The following is a 20,800-nucleotide window of genomic DNA, read 5'->3' on the forward strand; positions in this document are numbered from 1 at the left end:
TGACAGTCTGTGCAATTACCACTTTGACGCTTAAAAAAAGTTCATAAACTAATCCATATGAATTGAGTGGTCTGAAGAGACTCGACCGCTTTATATGATGAACAGATTGAATTTAGGCTTTTATTCACATATGAACATTCATCAACTTAAAGTTCAATCAGTTGTGGTAAACAGAAACTCAAGCATGTTCTCTTGACCTGCGAGAACCAGTGATGGTTCATTGTCATGTTACGCAGCACGTTTAAGCTTTAGCAAGAACCAATGAGGTTCTGTTTATGTTCGCTGATCAATGCCTAAATTAAATCTGTTCATCATTTAAAGTGATCAAGTCTCTTCAGAAAATTTGGACTTTTTTTGGATTATTTTTACAATCTCTTGAACTTTTTGCAACATCAAAGTGGTAGTTGCGTAGCTGTCAATGGAGGGACAGACGGCTCAGATTTCATCAAAAAGATCTTCATTTGTGTTCTGAAGATGAACGAAAGTCTTACAGGTTTGGAATAACATTAGGGTGAGTAATCAATGACAGAATTTTCATTTTTTGGTGAACTTACCCTTTAAACAAATGGTTTTGATTTTTCAAGTAAATAGACTGATATTATTTTGTAAAATACATATTGTGTATACAATATTTTTTTTTTTAGTTCAGTATATTTGATTTACAGTAAACTTATACTTTTATAACTTTTGAAGTTATTCACTTGCAATAATCTGAGGGTCTTCTTTAAAAAGAGACCAACTTTAGGTCTGTATTCCAAAGCATTCATGAACTATTTAAGATCGATGCTCAAAAAGGGGAGTGATAGTTAACAGGTTAAAGTAAAATAAAATAAAATAAAACAACATTATAATTCTTTAGTAGTCTAATATCGTTCCTCTACTCTGCAAACGCGCTACAGATCTGAGCTCAGTGCAGCTCACGCTCTCTGCGTCACTGTTGAGCGCAAGGGATTATGGTTAGACAGCCGGAAGTAAGATGGCGGAGGTGACAGACGAGGGTAAGAGGTGTTTGTGTCTTAAATACCTGTTTATCTTTTGCCATACCCGTTTATTAATTATAATGAGTCATGGTATGATGTCTTAGACTGTTTGGAGTTGAGAGATCGAGTGCTTGCTTATTGTTGTTGATTTAATTACGCATTTTTTTCGTAGCATTTTAAACGCACCGGCCTCAGTAAGAGACATAACTAATGTTTACATACATTTGTGTTTATTCATATTCTCTTTCAGAAGAGTTTTAATTATGTCCAGGTACTGTATATTTGTTTCGGTTTATACAGGCATGTACATTTCCGCTATTTCCATCAATTGTAAACTGGTTGTCGCTGTAAATGCGTGTATTGCAGTTATTTCTGTCTGCGGGTTTCTGGTAGTTTGTGGCAGTAGTTGATGTGTCAGTTTCAACACGTTTTAAATAAACGTCGTTTGAGTAAGAGGCATTAAGAGGAATTACGGTGTGCTCTTTTTCCAGCCTAGAAAGTCAACTGTGATGTGTGTAGTGAGTTTAGGTGCCGTTTTGGATGCCAGTACAGCAAATACAATTTTTATGTTTAATATCTATTCTTCTATTAATACGAATTTAAATGTTTAATTAAGAAGTATATTTTTTTAATTAATTAAAGTTTATCTGAAACTAGTATATTAATGTAGCCTTTTTGATATTTGAAAAAACAACACAGTTGTAGCTAGCCACCAATCAATTCCCCATGGAAAAAAATAAAGTTCCTCCCTTCATTTTTTTCTTGTTTGAGAAGCCATTTCATTTGGAATATATATCACAATAGGGAAGAAAAGATCATAACTTTTATTTCATACTGACTTTAACAGGTCATTAAATATGCATACACTGTCAAGTCACCTTCATAGAGCGCTTTTAACAATATAGATTGTTTCAAAGCAGCTTTACCGAGATAATAGGAAATTAAAGTAACATAGATTGTTTTGGCTTTAACAGCTCTAGAATAAAGTTATTGTCCAGCTAAAGTTAGTTTTGATTGATTCACTTCCGTTGCAAAGATCATTAGTTATTAACTTAGGGGCCGCTAACACGACACCGTTCTAACAGAAACCCTTAACGCGCTCTGGCCCGCTCATCTGTACAACAACAGAGCCTGGTGGATCGAGAACGCAAACCTTGAAATAGGTTCCAAGGTGCAACTCTTGAAAAATTATGATTTTTTTTTTATCTCTGCACAAACTTCAAAAACGGAAACCTGTGAAAACGCTGATGGCGTGCACATATTACGTGAGGAAGTTTTTTGTGCAATAATTAGAATCTCTGTTTTTTCAGAATTAAGTAGTAGGAAATTACTAGTCATCTAGTTTTTTATATCTATGCATTCCGTTAATTTTGTGAATTGGTATGTTTCGTCAGGGCGTGAAGAAATATAGAGCTGAGTATCATCAGCATAACAGTGAAAACTAATGCCATGCTTCCTCATGATATCTCCCAAGGGTAGCATGTACAGAGTGAACAGCAACGGTCCTAGTACTGAGCCTTGTGGTACGCCATACTGAACTTGTGATCGATAAGACATCTCTTCATTTACTGCTACAAACTGATAACGGTCAGATAAGTAGGATTTAAACCATGCTAATGCAATTCCACTAATGCCAACTTAATTTTCGAGTCCATTTAAAAGAATGTTGTGGTCAATAGTATCAAATGCAGCACTAAGATCGAGTAACACTAATAGAGAGAGATACAACCACGATCGGATGATAAGAGCAAATAATTTGTGACTGATGAGAGCAGTCTCAGTACTATGGTACGGTCTAAATCATAGCTGAAAATCCTCGCAGATATCATTTCTTTCTAAAAAGGAACATAGTTGTGAGGATACTGCCTTTTCTAATATCTTTGACAGAAAAGGTAGATTCGAGATCGGCCTGTAATTGACTAATTCTCTAGGATCAAGTTGCATTTTTTTAACAAGCGGTTTAATCATAGTTAGCTTATCCTAATGCGTATCCTAATGACAAAGATGAATTAATGATATTAAGAAGAGGATCTATGACCTCTGGGAGCATCTCTTTCAGTAGCTTAGTCGGTATAGGGTCTGTACACGTTGTTGATTTAGATGATTTAACGAGTTTAGAAAATTCTTCCTCTCCTATAGTAATGAATGAATCAAATTTTTATTCAAGGAGACTACAATGCACTGTTTGATGTGATACTCTAGTAGACGTTTGCATAGTTATAATTTTCTCCTTGATATTATCGATCTTGTAAGTGAAGAAGTTCATAAAGTCATTACTGCTGTGCTGCTTGGAAACGTCTGGGGTTGAAGCTTTATTTTTCGTTAATTTAGCCACTGTTTCAAATAAATACCTAGGGTTTTGTTTATTTTCTTCTAATTAGGTCTGCACGATTATGACAAATCATAATTGTCGATTATTCCCTTGAAATTGTAATCAATTACAATTACCACGATTTACATTGAATGATGTTTTGAATAGTTTGACCATGGGACCCACATTTCCCCATTGTCATCAAGCCGCGACCCACCTTTTTAGCTATTATATAGGCCTATTATAATACATTTGTTTACACAACAATTGTTGACAAACACAAGTAGGCTACTGTCCCCCTTTACTCAATATATAAATAAATTGTAAGAATATGACTAATAGCCTACTGATAAATAAACAGTAGGCCTACAAGGTTAAGCTATTAAATAGCAGTCCCAAACTAGTTTTTGTTAAAACAATCTTGGTATGAGCCACCACAGTCATTTAAAAATATACAAAATAACCAATAAGTGGCATTATGGGGTTATGGAAACAACAGTTACCATGGTGATACACAATACTTACAAGAACTGTTAAAGTGGTTGCAGGCTAAGAGTGCAGTAAAACAACTGACAGGACATGAAATTTCGTTTTTCTGAGGTGAGAGATTTTTTTATTTCGTATCAAGTTATGAAAATAACGATAGAAAAATGACACTGACATAGGCTATAGCCTGACAACATCTCATCTGACCTCAAATACTGAATCTGGACAACGCGTTTTTTTTTCTAATTTAAAACGTAACGACGTTGCATGCTTCTAGTTTATTTTGCGCTGTGTAATGAAGCGATATAGAGCGCGCTCCGCCGCATGTGCGCGTGCAATTGAAGAGTGCGCGCTTCTGCAGTTTAGCGGCTGACAGGACAGGAAAGTCTGTTTTTCTGAGTTGAGAGACTTTTTGTTCAGCATACAATTAGGCCTAACGTTACGTCTCTGGTAGTTCCTATTGTGCTGGGTTCTCTGAAGTAGTCGTGGTTCGCCTCTCACAACGTAACATGCTCTAAACACACACATGCAGAAAAATGTTAGCGGCTTTTTTTTTTTTTTTTTTTTTTTGTAATCGCGGTTTTGAACGATTACGTAATCGTGGCATCCGTAATCGTAATTAGAAATTCGATTAATTGTGCAGCCCTACTTCTAATAGGGTTGAACAATAAGCAGTTCTAGCAGCTTTTAAGGCATCTCTGTACGCAATCGTGCTCTCTTTCCATGAAATGCGAAAAAACTCTAGTTTTGTTTTCTTCCAGTTGCGCTCCATTTTTCTGGCTGCTCTCTTAAGGGCCTGAGTGTACTCGTTGTACAAGGCCAGGGCTCGCAAAATTTCAAAATCGCTGGTAGTCCTTCGGGCAGGCTCTCTTCAGATTTTGGTAGCCCGAAATGAATTTTACTATAGCCAAATAAAAAGACAATTTTGAATGTAGAAAATTGGTTAGGAGTGAAAACATCAATCAAAAACTTTTTCATCCTGACCTGTTTTTTTTTTTTTGGGCCGAGTAGAACTGAAATACTGAAATGAAATATACTTTATTGTCCCTGATAGGGAAATTTGTAATCGCCAAAACCTGATTCAAAAGCCTACACTCAAAAATTACACAAGATATAGGCTACATATCATACACATAAAAAATAAATAAACATCACTAATTGATGTTCAGCAGTCTAATTGATACTGGAACAAAATAGTTTTTGAACATGTTCCGTTTATAACGGAGAGTTCTGTACCTCCATTATAAATGGATTATTGGCGTAAATCCATGCTCCTCTTAACAAAGTCACACACGCACACACAATGTTCGCAATGTTCTCCACTGCGCATGCAATCTCTGTCACTTAGCAACAATAAATTAAGTGAGAACGGCACTGCTTTACAAGGGGTGGAAGCACCAGTTGTCTTCCCCAAACGTCAGAACTTGCAGTTGGATGCAGGAGGGATGGAGAAATAATGACTCTTTGAAGCTTTGACACCTTTCTCTGATTGTTCCGGTACAAGATTCTAAGCATCAGGGAGTTTTGAAAACAGTGTCTGTCACCTTGTGGCAGGTCAAATTTATAGCAGCCTTAAAGCAGAGCGCGCAGCTCCGTCGTTCTAAAAATGTTAATTTTCTGATGGAATAATTCACATATTGAAGTGTAGCAATAAATAATAATAATAATACCAGACTTTTTTGAGGCAAGTAAATGGTGCTCTAATAATTTTATGCTGTTTATATAGCAGAATATATGATGGTCAAGTCACCTTTATTTATGTAGCGCTTTTTACAATATAATTATTTTTGTTTCAAAGCAGCTTTACAGTGATAGTGTGTTAGCACATGGATTCAGACATTCTAACACGCAGTGAAAGTAAACATTCATGTGAAAGTGGAGCTTTAATTTGGCATGGAGATTCATGAGAAATTGCACTGAGGATAAATCAGCATGATCAAAAACTTGCGCGGTCATATTTTTCCTTAAAATAACTAGTCAATAATGTGAATAAAGGGAGGAATTTGATTACACTATTTCAGATAACACGTCGGGCAGGCCAGTTATGCATTTTTTTTAGCCCGACTGGAAAACACAATAGCCCCGGGACGCCGGGCTAGAGATTTTGCAAGCCCTGATGGCGTTGGACTATTTTCTTTAATCTTCTTTAAGCGCAAAGGAGCAACTGTGTCTAAAGTACTGGAAAAGAGAGAGTCAAAAGTTTCTGTCGCAATATTGACTTCTTCTAAGTTATCTGGGATGCTGAGGAGATGAAACTGATCAGGAATATTATTAATAAAGCAATCTTTAGTGGCAGAAGTGATAGGTCTAACATTTTTGTTACACAGAGTCGACTTTGCAGCCTTGGCTAAATGAAGTATACATGAGACTAGATAATGATCTGAGATGTCATCGCTCTGCTGTAGAATTTCAACGGCATCAACATTGATTCCATGCGACAATATTAGATCTAGAGTATGATTATGACAATGAGTAGGTCCTGACACGTGTTGTCTAACTCCAATTGAGTTTACAATGTCTTTAAATGCCAAACCCAATGCATCTTTTTCGTTATCTACATGTATATTAAAATCATCAGCAATTAGGACTTTATCTGCAGCCAGTACTAACTGATAGAAAATCAGCAAATTCTTTGATAAAGTCTGTATGTTGCCCTGGTGGCCTGTATACAGTAGCCAGCACAAATGTTAAATGTGATGTATCATTTACACTAGATAGTGTTACATTAAGCACCAACACTTCAAAAGAATTATATTTGAAACTAGACTTATCAGTAATTCTGAAGATATTACTATAAATTACAGCAACACCACCCCCTTTGCCTTTCAGACGAGGCTCATGTTTATAACAGTAATCTTGCGGGGTGGACTCATTTAATGTAATGTAATCGTCTGGTTTTAGCCAGGTTTCTGTCAAACACATCTAGGTTATAATCTGTAATCATATCATTAACAATAAGTGCTTTTGACATAAGGGATTGAATATTCAGCAGTGTACGTAGTCATTTAAAATATCACAGCTGTTTGAATATAGGCTAGCCTATATAATATATTTTTGAATGTAGCCTCTTCTGATCAATATGATGATTAATAATGACTGGATTATTGAATCAGTGAGTTTCAGATTCATGAACGAATCATTCAGGCTGATTTTTCTATACTAGATTTACCAATTCATTAAACTCATTCACTGAAGTGCCAGCCTCATCAGCCCTGTGAAGGCCTCATCGACATGACCAATCTGAGTTCTGATCTGTAATGTTGCCTGAATCATAATCATACACTGTTCGCTCATTGGCCAGAGGAGAACTGACCCCCGAATGAGCCTGGGTTCTCCCAAGGTTTTTTTCTCCATTCTGTCACCTGATGGAGTTTTGGTTCCTTGCCACTGTTGCCTTGGCTTTTGGCTTGCTTAGTTGGGGACATTTAATATTCAACAATATTATTGATCTGCCTTATTAAGGGTGGATGATGATGCAATTTTCTTCTAGAAACAAACTTTGTTGTATTATTTTCATGTTATCAATGTGAAGCTGCTTTGATACAATCTGTATGGTAAAAAGCGCTATATAAATAAAGGTGACTTGACTTGACTTTCATATTATTAAAAAAAAGTGCTATAATATTCTGAAGAAATGTACAGTCATACAAATGTAACAACATGACAAAATGTTCAGTTATGGTTGAACTGTTCCTTTAAAGTGTTTATGTTTGTAAGTTGGTAAACTTTGCCTTTTAACTTTTTATTATATTTAGGTTTTTTTATTCTTGTCATTTTTTATTTATTTAATTGAACTCTCATGCTTTTGCCACCATATTTTTAGTGTTTTCTCTCTGATGGTTGGAAACCGAAGAGCTTAACTTCATCCTGAGGAGGGATCAGACAGCAGCATGGCAGATGACAACGGTGAGTTGTGTTGGCAAACGGATAAAAAGATGATCTCTTCTGCAATTCTTTTGTGATATTATTGGGACAGTCATTGCAATTTGTTCAGTAGATTTTGAACAGTCTGATTTGCGCTCTCAAAATCATTCATTCAGAGATAATGGACTGAGGCTTTAAATGGGTCAGTGCACTGCATCAGAGCTGGTAACCAGTAGATGTGTTATAGGACATTATCTCTGCAAGCCCATGGTAACAAAAATAGACAGAAACAATTGTAGCAAAAAATGATTTCTTTGGGTTTTCATTTTTTTAGTCCATCTGTTTCTAAAAGGTTGTAACTTTTTCTATTGCCCTCACAAGTTGTTCTGCTCTGTTTCTGGGCTTTGTTTGATCTGTGCATATTTGTGCTCTTGTATTAATAAAGATCAGCTAAAGAATGTGACAGGACAGAGGCTTTATAATTCTAAGATATTAACCCTATAAAGACATACTTCATTTAAGGGCTCCTAATGATCAACTTAATCAAAACTTTGCCTGAAATCCTGTTGTACACAATCTACTTCATGCCTTCTGTCGTCTGATTGATAATTTATGTAAGGGATAATGTACATCCAGCCGGTTGTTATCTCAGAATAAGGACCTTCACGGCTACTTGCCACATAAGTAAATAATTAGACACGAAATATTGATCTGAGTTGAAATATTACAGTACTGCGATATGAAGATTGTACAAAAGTAACATATCTTTAGCAACAGTATAAAAGTGAATGGCACATAACAGCCACAAACTATCGGTTCAGTATGCGTAACAAATGCCTCCGTTTTCACAGTCCATACTACAGTGCGTAAACTGTATTTTCAGATGTATCCACTTGTTAAAGCATTTTTAAAAAAAGCTCAGTTTTCACAGGACAAAAGTGCCGTCTCAGTGTGGGCGGAAAGCCAAAACGGAGAGAAAAAGATGCCTTTTCAAACGAAAACGCATTAGTGTGGACAAGGCCTAAATGTATACAATAAAATACATTTATAATCAACATTTCTCACACTTTATCTGTTGTAGAATGTTGTAAAACAGAAAGCACTTGGTTTTGGTACAGAGTGATTGAATCATATCCACTCACACTGACTCAGACATCTTGTTTTTCATCTCGCAGAGAAACCTGCTGTTGCTCCTCCAGTGTTTGTGTTTCAGAAGGACAAAACACAAAAGGTAAGACCAGCACCAGTTCTTACTGACTCTGATCACACCTGTCCAAAACTGGCTTTAAGACACTGATTCTGTCCCCAGAGGTCAGCAGACGGATCCAGCACAGAGGATGGAGAAGGTGAGTTTAGTCTTTTTACAGTCAACAAAATATATTATTGAAATACTGAATTTCACAAAGAAACATATTTTATATATCAAAAATATTATTACAGTGCAAAAGATACTAAAACAGTCTTCATTTTCTTTTTGAAAAATGTTATTCCTTTTTTCCTTTTGATTTTGGGGTAGAAAATGTCTTGAAAATGTGCTTCATCCATTGAGTTGTGTATGAAGAATTCATTTATGCATGTGTCTTTTCTGGACTCCTTTTCTCCCCCAGACTCTGATAAAGAAGATGGCAGATACAGTCCTGCTGCCAAAAGAGGAAGAACATCACCATTTGCACAATTCCCACCAACTCATTCCGGTAATCCAGAGATTTACACCTGGAAAGTAATAACAGATCTTTAGCCTGGTTTCTTTGACACACTTTCTTTTCCTTTTTGCAGTTTCTAAGAATAATGTTTTCATGCCATCCAGTTTCTGTCAGTCACCAACCGGAAACTCCGACTCAGAACCTGGTGAGACTTGATACAGTGTGCTACAAACTTATACCAAATCACACATTGTAAGTCAGCATGAAATGGCAGCCTGTTTTATGTTCATTATGTGACATTTATGAGTGCAGCAGGATATTCAGTGAGACATAAATGACTCAAGAGTTGATTTTATCCATTAGGAATTGATCAAAAGTGGTCTGTATTTGATGGACATAAAAAGGAAAGTTGTTTCAGAAATGGAGCTTAGTTATTACATTTTCAAAGTTTACAAAGACAAACATTTGCACAATACATTTGCATTGGAGAAAGGAAGAAAGTGTCAGTTTTAGTTTCATGTTGACAGATCTCATTTTCTCAATTGTTTGTTTTTTTCCACCAGAAGAGAAGACTGTGGGGTTTCGCCTGAAACCCCCGACTCTGATCCATGGTCAGGCACCGAGCACTGGTGAGTCAGTGTTCAAGCATCTGCTGTTTTGAACAGTCTGTTGATTAATGTCCATTTGTGGTGCTTTCATAAGATTGTTTATTTACATGATTCCACAGATAGTCTCCATTTGAACTTTCAGTACCAGAGACCCTCAGAGGGCCTGAGAGCTTGAGGGATGATGAGTTCACAGCAATAATTATTTGATTGATTCGTTTCAGGTGTCCCTAGCCCCAAACCCAAAGAAGCCCAGCGCAGCATTCTGCGACCTCCAGTGCTGCAGCCCCCTCCGGCCCGAACCCCCCCTCAGAACAGTGAGTACATGATGAGTATCAGCTCAAGTAGACCAGCTGAAGGAGAACTACAGCATGTAACATGTATGTTGTTTCACCAGACACGAGCAACAGCAGTTCAAACGGAGTGAAAAACCTCTCAGATGGAGGAACAGAATGTGAACGTAACTCAGAGATGTCTGCTGCTGGCACACAGGAAAATGATGTGGCACTGGTAAGACATGTCTCAAACCGCCGGTTTTACCGTATCAATTCGAGCCCTAGTCCTCATCCTTTGTAAGTGGATTTGCAGAGCTGAAAACAGCCTCTTCTAAACATGTCTAAAACACAAACCAAACTCTTCCAGTCTTAGCTACAACTACAGTGTTTAATGCCGGGTCAAAGTAGACATGGTTTGTGAGCAGCCAATGAAGACCATAGGCTGGCATTATGCAAATTTGTTACATTGTTACATGTATGTAACTGGAAATAAGACTGGAATTGCTGATGACTCTGAATTTTTAAATTGTTTTTTTTTTCTTTTAGAAGACAATAACTTTATATATCATTCACTTTGATTTTTAAAACTTTGCAGACCTTTTATATTCACAAACAACCATATTACACACCGTATGAAAGGTAATTTTCGAAAAAGCATAATGGGGCACTTTAAAATGAATCGTCACAAAAATAGATGAATAGATTAATGGCAGTATAATGATTTGACAATCCGTGTCAAAATACTTTTTGTATTAGTTTTAAACCATATAATAACCTGTTTTATATCATTTGAAGCATGCCAGACTTCTTTTTTTTGCTTCAAATGTGTATTTGTGCTATATAAAGTCACATTTAGTTATATAACACAAAGGAATTTATATATTTTGAAGTGAGGCTTTAATTGTCCACATATATTTAGGAGACACTGAAATGGTTAAACTGTGTGTTTTTCATATTCTACAAAGGAAGCATGTTTGAACACAGCATGGGCTACGGTCCAAAGGCCAGACAAGTTTAGTTTTGGTTTCCAGAAAATAGTTTGTCATCTTGTGCTAAACATCTTTTTTTTTTTTTTTTTTTTGGCTGACCCAGCATTTTTAGTTAAATCTTTGATGCGTGAATACAGCAAAGTGAACATATGTCATTTGGTCACAGTTTTAAACTTAAAATTACTTTTTGTTATTTCTTTTAAGGTACAGAACAACAGTACTTTGGGGGAAAAAACGGATGACAAACCTGAAGGACACGATGCCCCTGTTGAGGCCAGTTTTGTATTTGGACAGAATATGAGGGACAGAGCAAAGGTTTGATTCATCTGATCCTGATGTTCTGAATTTGTGTCTGAATGAATGTGTGATTTTGTCTCATTCCTGTTTGGACTGGGTTATATATTGAATATTTACAGTACAGCGAATTTGCTGTCAATATGAAAATGAAGCAACATTTGGAATATTACAAGGATTTTTATTTAGTTAGTTTCCCTTTCCTTCCCTGACTTGAGTATAAATGCATTTAAACTGATGTTTTAATAGTATCTCTTAATTAAACTTCAGTAGAAAAAAAAATCAATTCATTTAGTTAATCAGTTCAAACTGTTTCAATGAAGTGATTGAATATGCTTCTTATTCAGAGTTTCGCTTGCAAACATAGCATCATAGGAACCACCACATAATATGATTTAGAATTAAAGGTAGGGACACACCAAACCGACGCCAAAGAACTAGCGCGGGGGGGCAAAAAAAGCTGCAAGCAGAGATGAAGAGAGACTTCTTACAAAACATTCTTACCAACCCCAAACTGTTAAACGGTAGTGTATGTTGATAATATTGCTGTTTATTACTCTGTTATATTGTCACACTTAAATGAAAATCATTAGATACATTTTTTTCCTCATGTAAAAAAAAAAAAAAAAGAATAACATTTGGGAAGAACATGCCTTTGTTTGTTTTTTTATACTAGATTTGATAATGTTTTAGTTTTTAACATTTTTTTCTACTTGCAGTATAGTAGATTTGAATACAGTTTGATTTTTATTATTGGTTACTGTTTTACTGTTTTCAGAGAAAATACATGAGATATTATGATTATTTAATCCCGTTTACTATATTTTAAATCTAGGGAAAAGGTAAAGATATAATTGATCTAATTATCATCCAGTCCTAATTCCAAATAAATGTCTGCAAATCAGAACTTTTAATGTTCCTCATTTAATCTGCTGTCCGTAACTTTTGGCGCTCTAGTGGTTAATAAACAGAACTGCATGCGTCTTGCGGAAGAACATGCTTACTTTATTTATCATTCATGTAAACACCTTGTTCGGATTCATCAATCGTATTGATTTCATTTCGATTGTGTCCATGTAAACGTAGCTATTGTAGCCGGAGCTACTTCTCTCTGTTTATGACGAGTCACGCAGGTACTGGGCTCCTCCACAGCAGTGCCCACCCAAACTAGTCTGACTAGTCTGAATATAAACACTTAATATAGGTGTACCCTAGTGATTCAGGACAAGACAAAAACACAGTTTGGGAAATGAATTCATGATGTACTTGCTCACTAAGTAATTTTTGTCAATTTTGAGCTCAACAAAAGTTACGGACTGCAGCTTTAAATTGTGCAATAATTTAGAAGTAAAAAATAAAAAGCTTGGCTTTGGAGTTTTGTTTGAAGTATTGCGTTTGCTGCAGGTGCGTAACAGCTGGGACTCTCAGAATACTGATCGTCTTCTGCCAGAAAATTCAGAGGAAACAAATTACTTCTTGCAGTGCACCACTTCTAGGTACTGCAGTTCAAATGTTCATGTTCGTTTTTAAGACATTTTACAGATCTCCTCAGACAGAAACTTGTAACTTTTCTTGGCATCAATATTGTTTCTTTTAGCACACAGAAACCTGACAACAGCAATGCCAACAGTGTGAAGTTTGTCTTTGGGCAGAACATGTTGGATCGCGTCTTGGTAAAGCGATGCATTCCTTTCTGTTTGTCAGAATTTGACATGCTCAAGTTATCAGAGATCACAGTTGCTGAGTATCAAGACTTGTAAATCACTCAATCCCACTTGTACTGCATACTTCCAGGCGCTGCCGAAACTCAGCACAGAACTACCAGGGGGCAGCAGAGAGTTTCAGTCTGAGATGGGCCTGTTCAGCCAGCTTTCATCCTCACAAGATCAAACTGTGGAGAAGAGTATGTGTTCCAGACCACATCACAAGCCTGACCTGACAAAAATCATGTTGAGTTTTGAGATTAATGGCTCATTGTTACTATGGCCAAAATGAGAACACTGCCGTGTCAAACAGCTTTTCTGTCCACACTGAAAGCAAAATGTTGTGTGAAGTGACAGTAATTTCATTTTTATTATAGGTTAGATTTTCGGGTGTTTGCAACAAAAGCAAGCATAAAGTCAGAAGCATAATCACATTTTTTAAATGTGATAACCATATGCAACTATTTCATGTTTCATAAATGCATTTTTCATTTATAAATAACAATTATTGCTCACCTGCTTTTGTAGTGCATGTTAGGATTGTGCGAAAATGCATATTTTCAAAATCGATACATTTGCATATGCCTGCCTCCAGAGCAAGACATCGATGAATAGTTTCACATCATCACAGCATAGGCCCCACCCTCTGTCATTCAATGGCTTAACGGCTAACATTTGCCTACACTGACGAGTGTTGCGTCGAAAGCAAATGGAACCCATAGACCTAATTCAGAGTGGCAGCATGACGAGTATGAAAGCGAGGCTGTGAGGGATAGACTTACCGTGTTTTCAATGACATCCGCTGTAAAAGCTCCTAGATCACTCGTAATTTTCCACAGCTCATATTTCCTGGAGTTTTTTGTCAACTGAAATTTCTTGGAAAGATATTTTTACAGTGTTTCGTCGTCAATTCAAAAACACATTAATAACAGTTCGACCCACTGAAGAGATGTATCCTGTTAAAAATCAAAGATGGCGCTGCTGTGAATAAGGTCTGTTATAATCACTGACGCTATTTACCTCGATACAGTATACAGGTGCACATTCAATTTCTGATGTACTCCATGCACTTGAGTCTGTCGACAACAGGACAAATGGAAAGAAAGTTTTTGACGCGTCCTGCTTAAACAGCTCGTTTGCGTCTCTGTACAGACTTCAGAAGGATCCCAGCGTCAGTAACAAATGGATGGTTTATTTTAATGGCGTCCCGGATTGCGTCGGAGGATTATATGTTTGTTCTGAGCATTTTGTTTCGTCAGTGAGGCACAGTGTAATGGAGAGTTTGCAAAGAAACTTTTGTTAAAAGATGAAGCATTCAGCTGTAATGACGGTTTTATATGGATAATGTTTTTAAAACACTTACTCGCGTGCAAGAGTTGATACTGTTTCCTATGCAATGATGTTAGCCAATCGTAACTTCGTCCGTTTACTGACAAGCTTAAAGGAGCCGCCCCTTAAAAACAGATCATTTCAGACAGAGGGTCAGAATCAGGGTTGACAAATCTTGTCTGTATATACATTTGTTTTTTGTGCAAAAAATCTTTAACATTACAAGTGAACCTCAAGGAACACATTAAAATAACAAAACCAAAATGTTGTTGATTTTTGAATCCCTCAAAACAAATGTAGCAGGATTTTCAAAATATAGCTGCAGTGAGCATGTTAATTAAAGCCCAGCCACTAAAAATATAGAAATGAAAAATAAGTATAGATGAAAATGTAAACGTATGCTAGTTGATATACTGTTTTCCTCTTATTCTCACCAAGGCTGCATTTATTTGATCAAAATACAGTAAAAAAAAAAAAATATTTTTTTTTATTAAAAATAACGGTTTTATGTTTTAATAGATTTTTAAATGTATTCCTGTGATCAAAGCTGAATATTCAGATCATTACTTCAGTCATCTATGTAACATGATCCTTCAGAAATCATACTAACATGTTGATTTGGTACTTAAGAAACATCCATTATTATCAATAATAATAATCATAATTCAAAAGAACAGCATTTATTTGAAATATAAATCTTTTGTGACATTGATCAATGTGATGCTGAATCAAAATATTTTTTTTTCCCCAAAATAAAATAATCTTTATGACCCCAAACTTTTGTATGGTAATCTAAGTTACATTTTCTACCATTTTCTTGCACCACTGTTAGGAACCACTGCGCTAAATCATTGAAGTTAATTTCTGTGATTCTATAATGTTCTGTAGGTGACAGCATGAAAGAGTCTCTGGAGGAGTCGGCGGCGCGACATGAAGCACACAAGCCCCAGAAGTGTTTATTAGAGCGGGTGGAGGTCAGGACAGGAGAGGAGTCTGAGAGCAACGTGCTGCAGGTGAGAGCAGCTCTCGCATCTGAGCGATACAGACACATGAGAAGATGATGCTGCACTGTCCTGTGTGTTTTCAGATGCAGTGTAAGTTGTTTGTGTTTGAGATGACGTCTCAGTCGTGGGTGGAGAGAGGATGTGGAGTGCTCAGGCTTAATGACATGACATCAGCGACAGCGGATGACGGCACCTTACAATCCAGACTGGGTAATGATGTTGGAAAAGGCCTTGGTCGAATCTCCTTCACTCTTTACATTTTACTGTGAATTTGCTGGTGTTTTGATAGTGGACATGTGCCAGGGTAATATGGCCAATGACTGACGTTTAAAGAAATAGTTCACCCAAAAATGAAAGTTTTGTCGTCATGTACTCATTTCATTCCAATATATTTTTGCTTCCTTGAACCACAAAAGGAGGTCTAACGCAGAATATCTAATCTTTTTTTTCATACATGTAGTTCTGTATTTTAAGTCTTATGATATACACAACTGTTCAAACATTTGCTGTCTGTAATATTTTTTAAATTGTTTTTGAAAGTCATTTGTTCACCAAGGCAACCGTTTATTTAATCAAAAATACAGTAAAATCTGTAATATTATGTAATATATTATTATAATTTAAAATAACTCTTTTCGATTTTAAAGGACAAGTTCAGTATTTTACACTTAAAGCCCTGGTTTCAGATCGTTTCTGATGAAATAGAACGGTTAAGATTAAATTTTGGACACATGCTGCTGTCCCGAGAATTTTCGGTTTCTTTCGCTTTCCCCCCCCCACCTCCACAATGGCTGCATAGGTGCACTGGAACAATCCTTCCTAAAACGCATTAAACTTTCGTTTACAAAGACGTGAAACTCACCGAGTGGTCAGGGGTGTTCACTGATATGCTCACACAAAAATCGCTGCAAAAGATGCTTTCCAACAGGTTTTATCGTAGTTTTTGTCCAACTCCATTGACTTGTATTGGATGTGCTGTGAGGTACGGTATTACTCCGCCACCAACTGGACTGGAGTGTCTATTATTCAAGCTCTCAACGGAAGAATGTACGGGTGTGAGGCGTTTGGAAAAATAGGTCCACAGTTTTACAACAAATGGTAAAACACCTTTTGGAAAGCATCTTTTGCTGCGATTTTTGTGTGAGCATATCAGTGGACACCCCTGACCACTCGGTGAGTTTCACGTCTTTGTAAACGAAATTTAATGCGTTTTAGGAAGGATTGTTCCAGTGCACCTACATTGTGGAGGTGGGGGGGGGGGGGGGGGGGGGAGCGAAAGAAACTGAAAATTCTCGGGACAGCAGCATGTGTCCAAATTTCAATCTTAACCGTTCTATTTCATCAGAAACGATCTGAAAACAGGGCTTTAAGTGTAAAATACCGAACTTGTCCTTTAATGTTAAAATGTAATATATTCATGTGATCAAAGCTGAATTTTCAGCATCATTACTCCAGTCTTCAGTGTCACATGATCCTTCAGAAATCATTCTATTATGCTGATTTACTGCTCAAGAAATCAATGTTGAAAACAGTTGTGCTGCTTAAATGTTTTGTGGAAATGGTGATACTTTTTTATTTCAGAAACCTTTAATCAATTTGTTAGTCTTAAACAAATGCTAAAAGGAGCATGCCGAATAAAAGCACTAATTACATTTTAAAAAAATTACTGACCCCAAACATTTGAACTATTATTTCAAAACAAATTAAAGTGAGCCGATAAAATGCTCAAAACAGCTGAAATTTATTGTATGCTCCTTTTACACAATATTTATCCAAAATATATTAAACATATTCAAAAACCGCTCATGTTCATTACAAAGCTGTCTGCAGATTTTGGAACTGTCACAAGGGGGAGCTAATACTTCTGTTTTATACGCCATGGGTGCTCAAGTCAGTGGCTGATGCCATTAGTCTCAGAATGGCCAAATACTGGTCATTTAATTGATCTTTCCTATATACCGACCGACCTATAACTGTGTGAAACTTTTGGTTGACAAATTTGCAACAAGTTCTCATGAAACATGTTTGTCAGACACAAGTTTTAGAAGTAGCATAGGTGTAATTCATTCACAGCGTAGTGTTTCTGATCCTGGTGTTTGTTTGTGGCTTGCAGTCATGCGGACTCAAGGAAGTCTTCGAGTGATCCTCAACACTAAGCTTTGGCCTCAGATGCAGGTGGATAAAGCCAGCGAGAAGAGTCTCAGAATAACAGCCATGGACACAGACGAGCATGGCGTCAAAGTCTTCCTCATATCTGTAAGAATGATTATAGTTGTAATGAGAGGCTGTGAACAGTGAGTGTTAAGTGGTTGGTCTTATGTGGTCTCATCTCATCTCTCAGTCCAGCTCTAAGGACGCTGCCCAGCTCTTTGCAGCCCTGCATCATCGTATCCTGGCGCTGAGGAGCATTGGGGGTCAGGAGTCTGACGGCCAGCCGGATCCCCCCGCCGGAGAGGTCATCCGCTTCAGCGACGACGACGAGTCCCGCACGCCCCCCAAAGCGGCTACGCCTGATCCAGGTAATCTTTCATGTCAAATTCTATGAGCTTGTGGTTGTGGCAACTGCCACTAAAGATGTTTACGCTGGTTACACTGGTAAGGTGCAGAAAAAAACGTGAAAAAACCCCCTATATTTACGTGGTATTATAAGGAACTACTTTAAAGCAGATGTTCCTAATAGATTTGGCTTCAGGACCCAGATTTTACAAAGGACAACCCAGCACAAATTTGTATGATTTTTTTTTTTTTTATCATAAAAAAAACAAAAATGCCCTTAAAATTAAGCATGAAATGTGTCCATAGATTACCATAAGCAGCAAAAATTAAATCATTTTTTTGCCCACATTAATTTATTAAAACATTAAAAAATAATTCTTGAATACATCTTTTAAATGAGCATGTTTTTAATTTTTTAATTTACATTTTTTTTAAATGTTTTTTGGAGGCTTACAGTCAAAAACATCCAGTTGATACTGATATCATAAAGAAGGGAAAAAAGCCTAATTTTAAATGAAATAAAAAAAAGTAAGTAGTTTGATGTGATTTTTTTTATTATTATTTCTTACTATGGTAATAACAATTAATAATAATAATAACAATAATAATGTATTCTTTTTTTGTCCACCAAATCAAAGTCATGTTTCTAACCAATATGCAGGGAAAAAAGCCATAAAACAAGAAATTTTACTGTCCTTAAATGGAAATTTGAAGTTCATGAATTGAGACTGCTTTCACAAACTTTAAACTAGATTTTTAAGTGAAGCACTTATCTCTCCCTTTCCTTCACAGAATAAAAAAAGGTAATTACGACTTTTTATCTCACAATTCGTACTTTTTCTTTTTTTCTCGCAAATGCGAGTTTACAAAAGTCAGACTTGCGAGATATAAACAAAATAAAATATGAAGTCTGTGCTTTGCAAATTTAATCCGGTTTTGTCTATTATTTTCAGGTACCCCAGAGGCTGGTGTGTGTTCATCCACAGGTGACACACAGTGCTGAGCCTGCTGCTGTTTTCTATCCCACAATGCCTCACTGCAGCCCTCTGATCAGCTCAAATACTATGCAGGTGTTTTTCTCCAAACTCCTTCAGGTGTACTATAGTCATGTGTTCAGCTGGTTTTATTTATTGCATTTTTAACCGCAAAAAAAGACTGCACACGTAACACTCTCAATGTCATCATATTGATGAAAATGAGAGGCTCTTAGTGTTTTAGTAAACCATCAAGATTTCTCAAATGTCATAACTCGTTTATGTGAGACTTAATTATTCCATCCCCTCCTGAGTAGAAACAGGATAGAGTGCACGCAGAGACCAACCATCTCAGTTTCAGTTTCAGCTGCACTGTTTAAATCTTCCCTCACTCACTTTAGATCTCAGAAGGATTTCAGATGAGTCATGGGATGCGCAAGCAGCATTTAGTTCACTCGGTAGTTTGCTCATATAGTGCTGTAGAACAGTACAATGTTGAAAGAGAGCTGATCACTCATGAATCAGAATCAGAAACATTCACAATGCAGCTTTAAGTGGACCTCATTTATTACATTATTCATATTATATCAAATTTGTTAGTCTGTTTACTTAAAGGAAAAGTTTACCCATAAATGAAAATGCTGTTGTGTCTCTCTTGTCGTTTCAAAGCTCTATATGCTGCAAAAGTTTTTGAGGGTTCTGGAAATTCACAGAACATGGGTTTGGCATGACATGAGGGTGTGTAAAACGAAGACAGTTTTCATTTTTGGGTAAAACGTTTCAACTTTTTAAAAATCATCACGGCGAGGTTGACCTCGCCAACAAACAAAAGGAAGAGTTGTACAAATACTTACTGTAAATTATCCTCCAGTTTCAATGCAATAGTACCTTTTCACACAGTATATTTTTATGAAAATGTCCTGTATATCAAGAGTTAGTATTGTACATGGTTTAGGATCGCAAGTTTTATAGCAAAATGTCTTATTAATGATGACATTAATTATTATCATAAAATTGGTTCTGTATTGTCTGTTACTACAATAATACTATTTACAGTGTTTTTCATATATAACATATTTTGTTTATTGAAGAGTTTTTGTCATTAAATTAGGGAAAGAATGTCTCATTTAACAGGAATTTTGTTCAAAAATAGCGATTAGTTTGACATTTGGACTATTTTTATTTTATTTTTAAAGAGTGGAATCACTTTTTTGTGATTGCGGAGCGTTTAGAGCCGGCCTGTTGGGTCGACTCTCACAGGAACATATCTGGGTCGTAATTCACACTAAAATCCAATCATTTGTTAAGATCTTATTTTTGTAGATAACATTCATCCAACCTCAATTTTCAGCAGTCTAGTTTATTCTGAAAGAAAATGCATTCTCATTATTGTAATGCAAATCAATATTTTTTAAATGTACATCATGGTAGTATTTGTTATACTGCCTTTAATTTGTGCTAATTTGTGTTTTTAAAACTCTAGTGTGCTTATTTGTCAAAAAATTATCAAAATAATGCCATAATACAAAACACATGAATGGCCTTTAATTAGGCTTCATTGATATATTATATTATATTATATTATATTATATTATATTATAGTATATTACAGTTATACATACATTTGTATAACAATAATTTTAATAAGTAATAATCATTTTTTTGTTGTTTTGTTTTGATTTTAGGGTGAATGTGACCTAGATGTTTTTTGCAAGCTTTTCCCTTGTATAAAGAGTTCTTTTTGATGAAGCACAACCTGATCTTAAGTTCTAGAAGGCAGGCGTGTCAGCTAGTGTGGGTCAGACATCACTCAAAGGCGCAGTACTACCAAACAACATACAGAAGCC

The 20,800-nt window shown here is 36.2% G+C and overlaps 1 protein-coding gene across 3 annotated transcripts; it reads left to right on the top strand.

Moving 5' to 3' along the window:
* The first annotated feature begins 939 nt into the window (after nt 1-939).
* On the top strand, nt 940-20,450 carry ranbp3a (RAN binding protein 3a). Of its 3 annotated transcripts, none has more exons than XM_079856455.1 (18): nt 940-998; nt 7,601-7,683; nt 8,817-8,872; nt 8,951-8,987; nt 9,249-9,335; nt 9,418-9,489; nt 9,848-9,913; nt 10,114-10,206; nt 10,287-10,399; nt 11,358-11,468; nt 12,852-12,943; nt 13,045-13,120; nt 13,242-13,350; nt 15,368-15,492; nt 15,567-15,693; nt 17,597-17,739; nt 17,825-18,002; nt 18,933-20,450. In XM_079856455.1, exons 2-18 carry the CDS (start codon nt 7,668-7,670, stop codon nt 18,980-18,982), a joined length of 1,551 nt encoding a protein of 516 aa, XP_079712581.1. In that variant the 5' UTR covers nt 940-998; nt 7,601-7,667; the 3' UTR covers nt 18,983-20,450. The 3 variants fall into 3 exon arrangements, with proteins under 3 accessions (XP_079712581.1, XP_079712583.1, XP_079712582.1); XM_079856457.1 differs by having other exon boundaries at nt 944-998; nt 11,364-11,468; XM_079856456.1 differs by having other exon boundaries at nt 944-998; nt 9,851-9,913.
* Nucleotides 20,451-20,800: the final 350 nt, after the last annotated feature.

The sequence above is a fragment of the Squalius cephalus genome (assembly GCF_949319135.1).
Source record: "Squalius cephalus genome assembly, chromosome: 22".
Taxonomy (NCBI): domain Eukaryota; kingdom Metazoa; phylum Chordata; class Actinopteri; order Cypriniformes; family Leuciscidae; genus Squalius; species Squalius cephalus.

Excerpts from the sequence above, each read along its gene's own strand:
- ranbp3a (XM_079856455.1), top strand. Across the intron at positions 9,490-9,847 it reads AAACTCCGACTCAGAACCTG|AAGAGAAGACTGTGGGGTTT; the intron begins GTGAGACTTGAT and ends TTTTTCCACCAG. Across the intron at positions 9,914-10,113 it reads TGGTCAGGCACCGAGCACTG|GTGTCCCTAGCCCCAAACCC; the intron begins GTGAGTCAGTGT and ends GATTCGTTTCAG.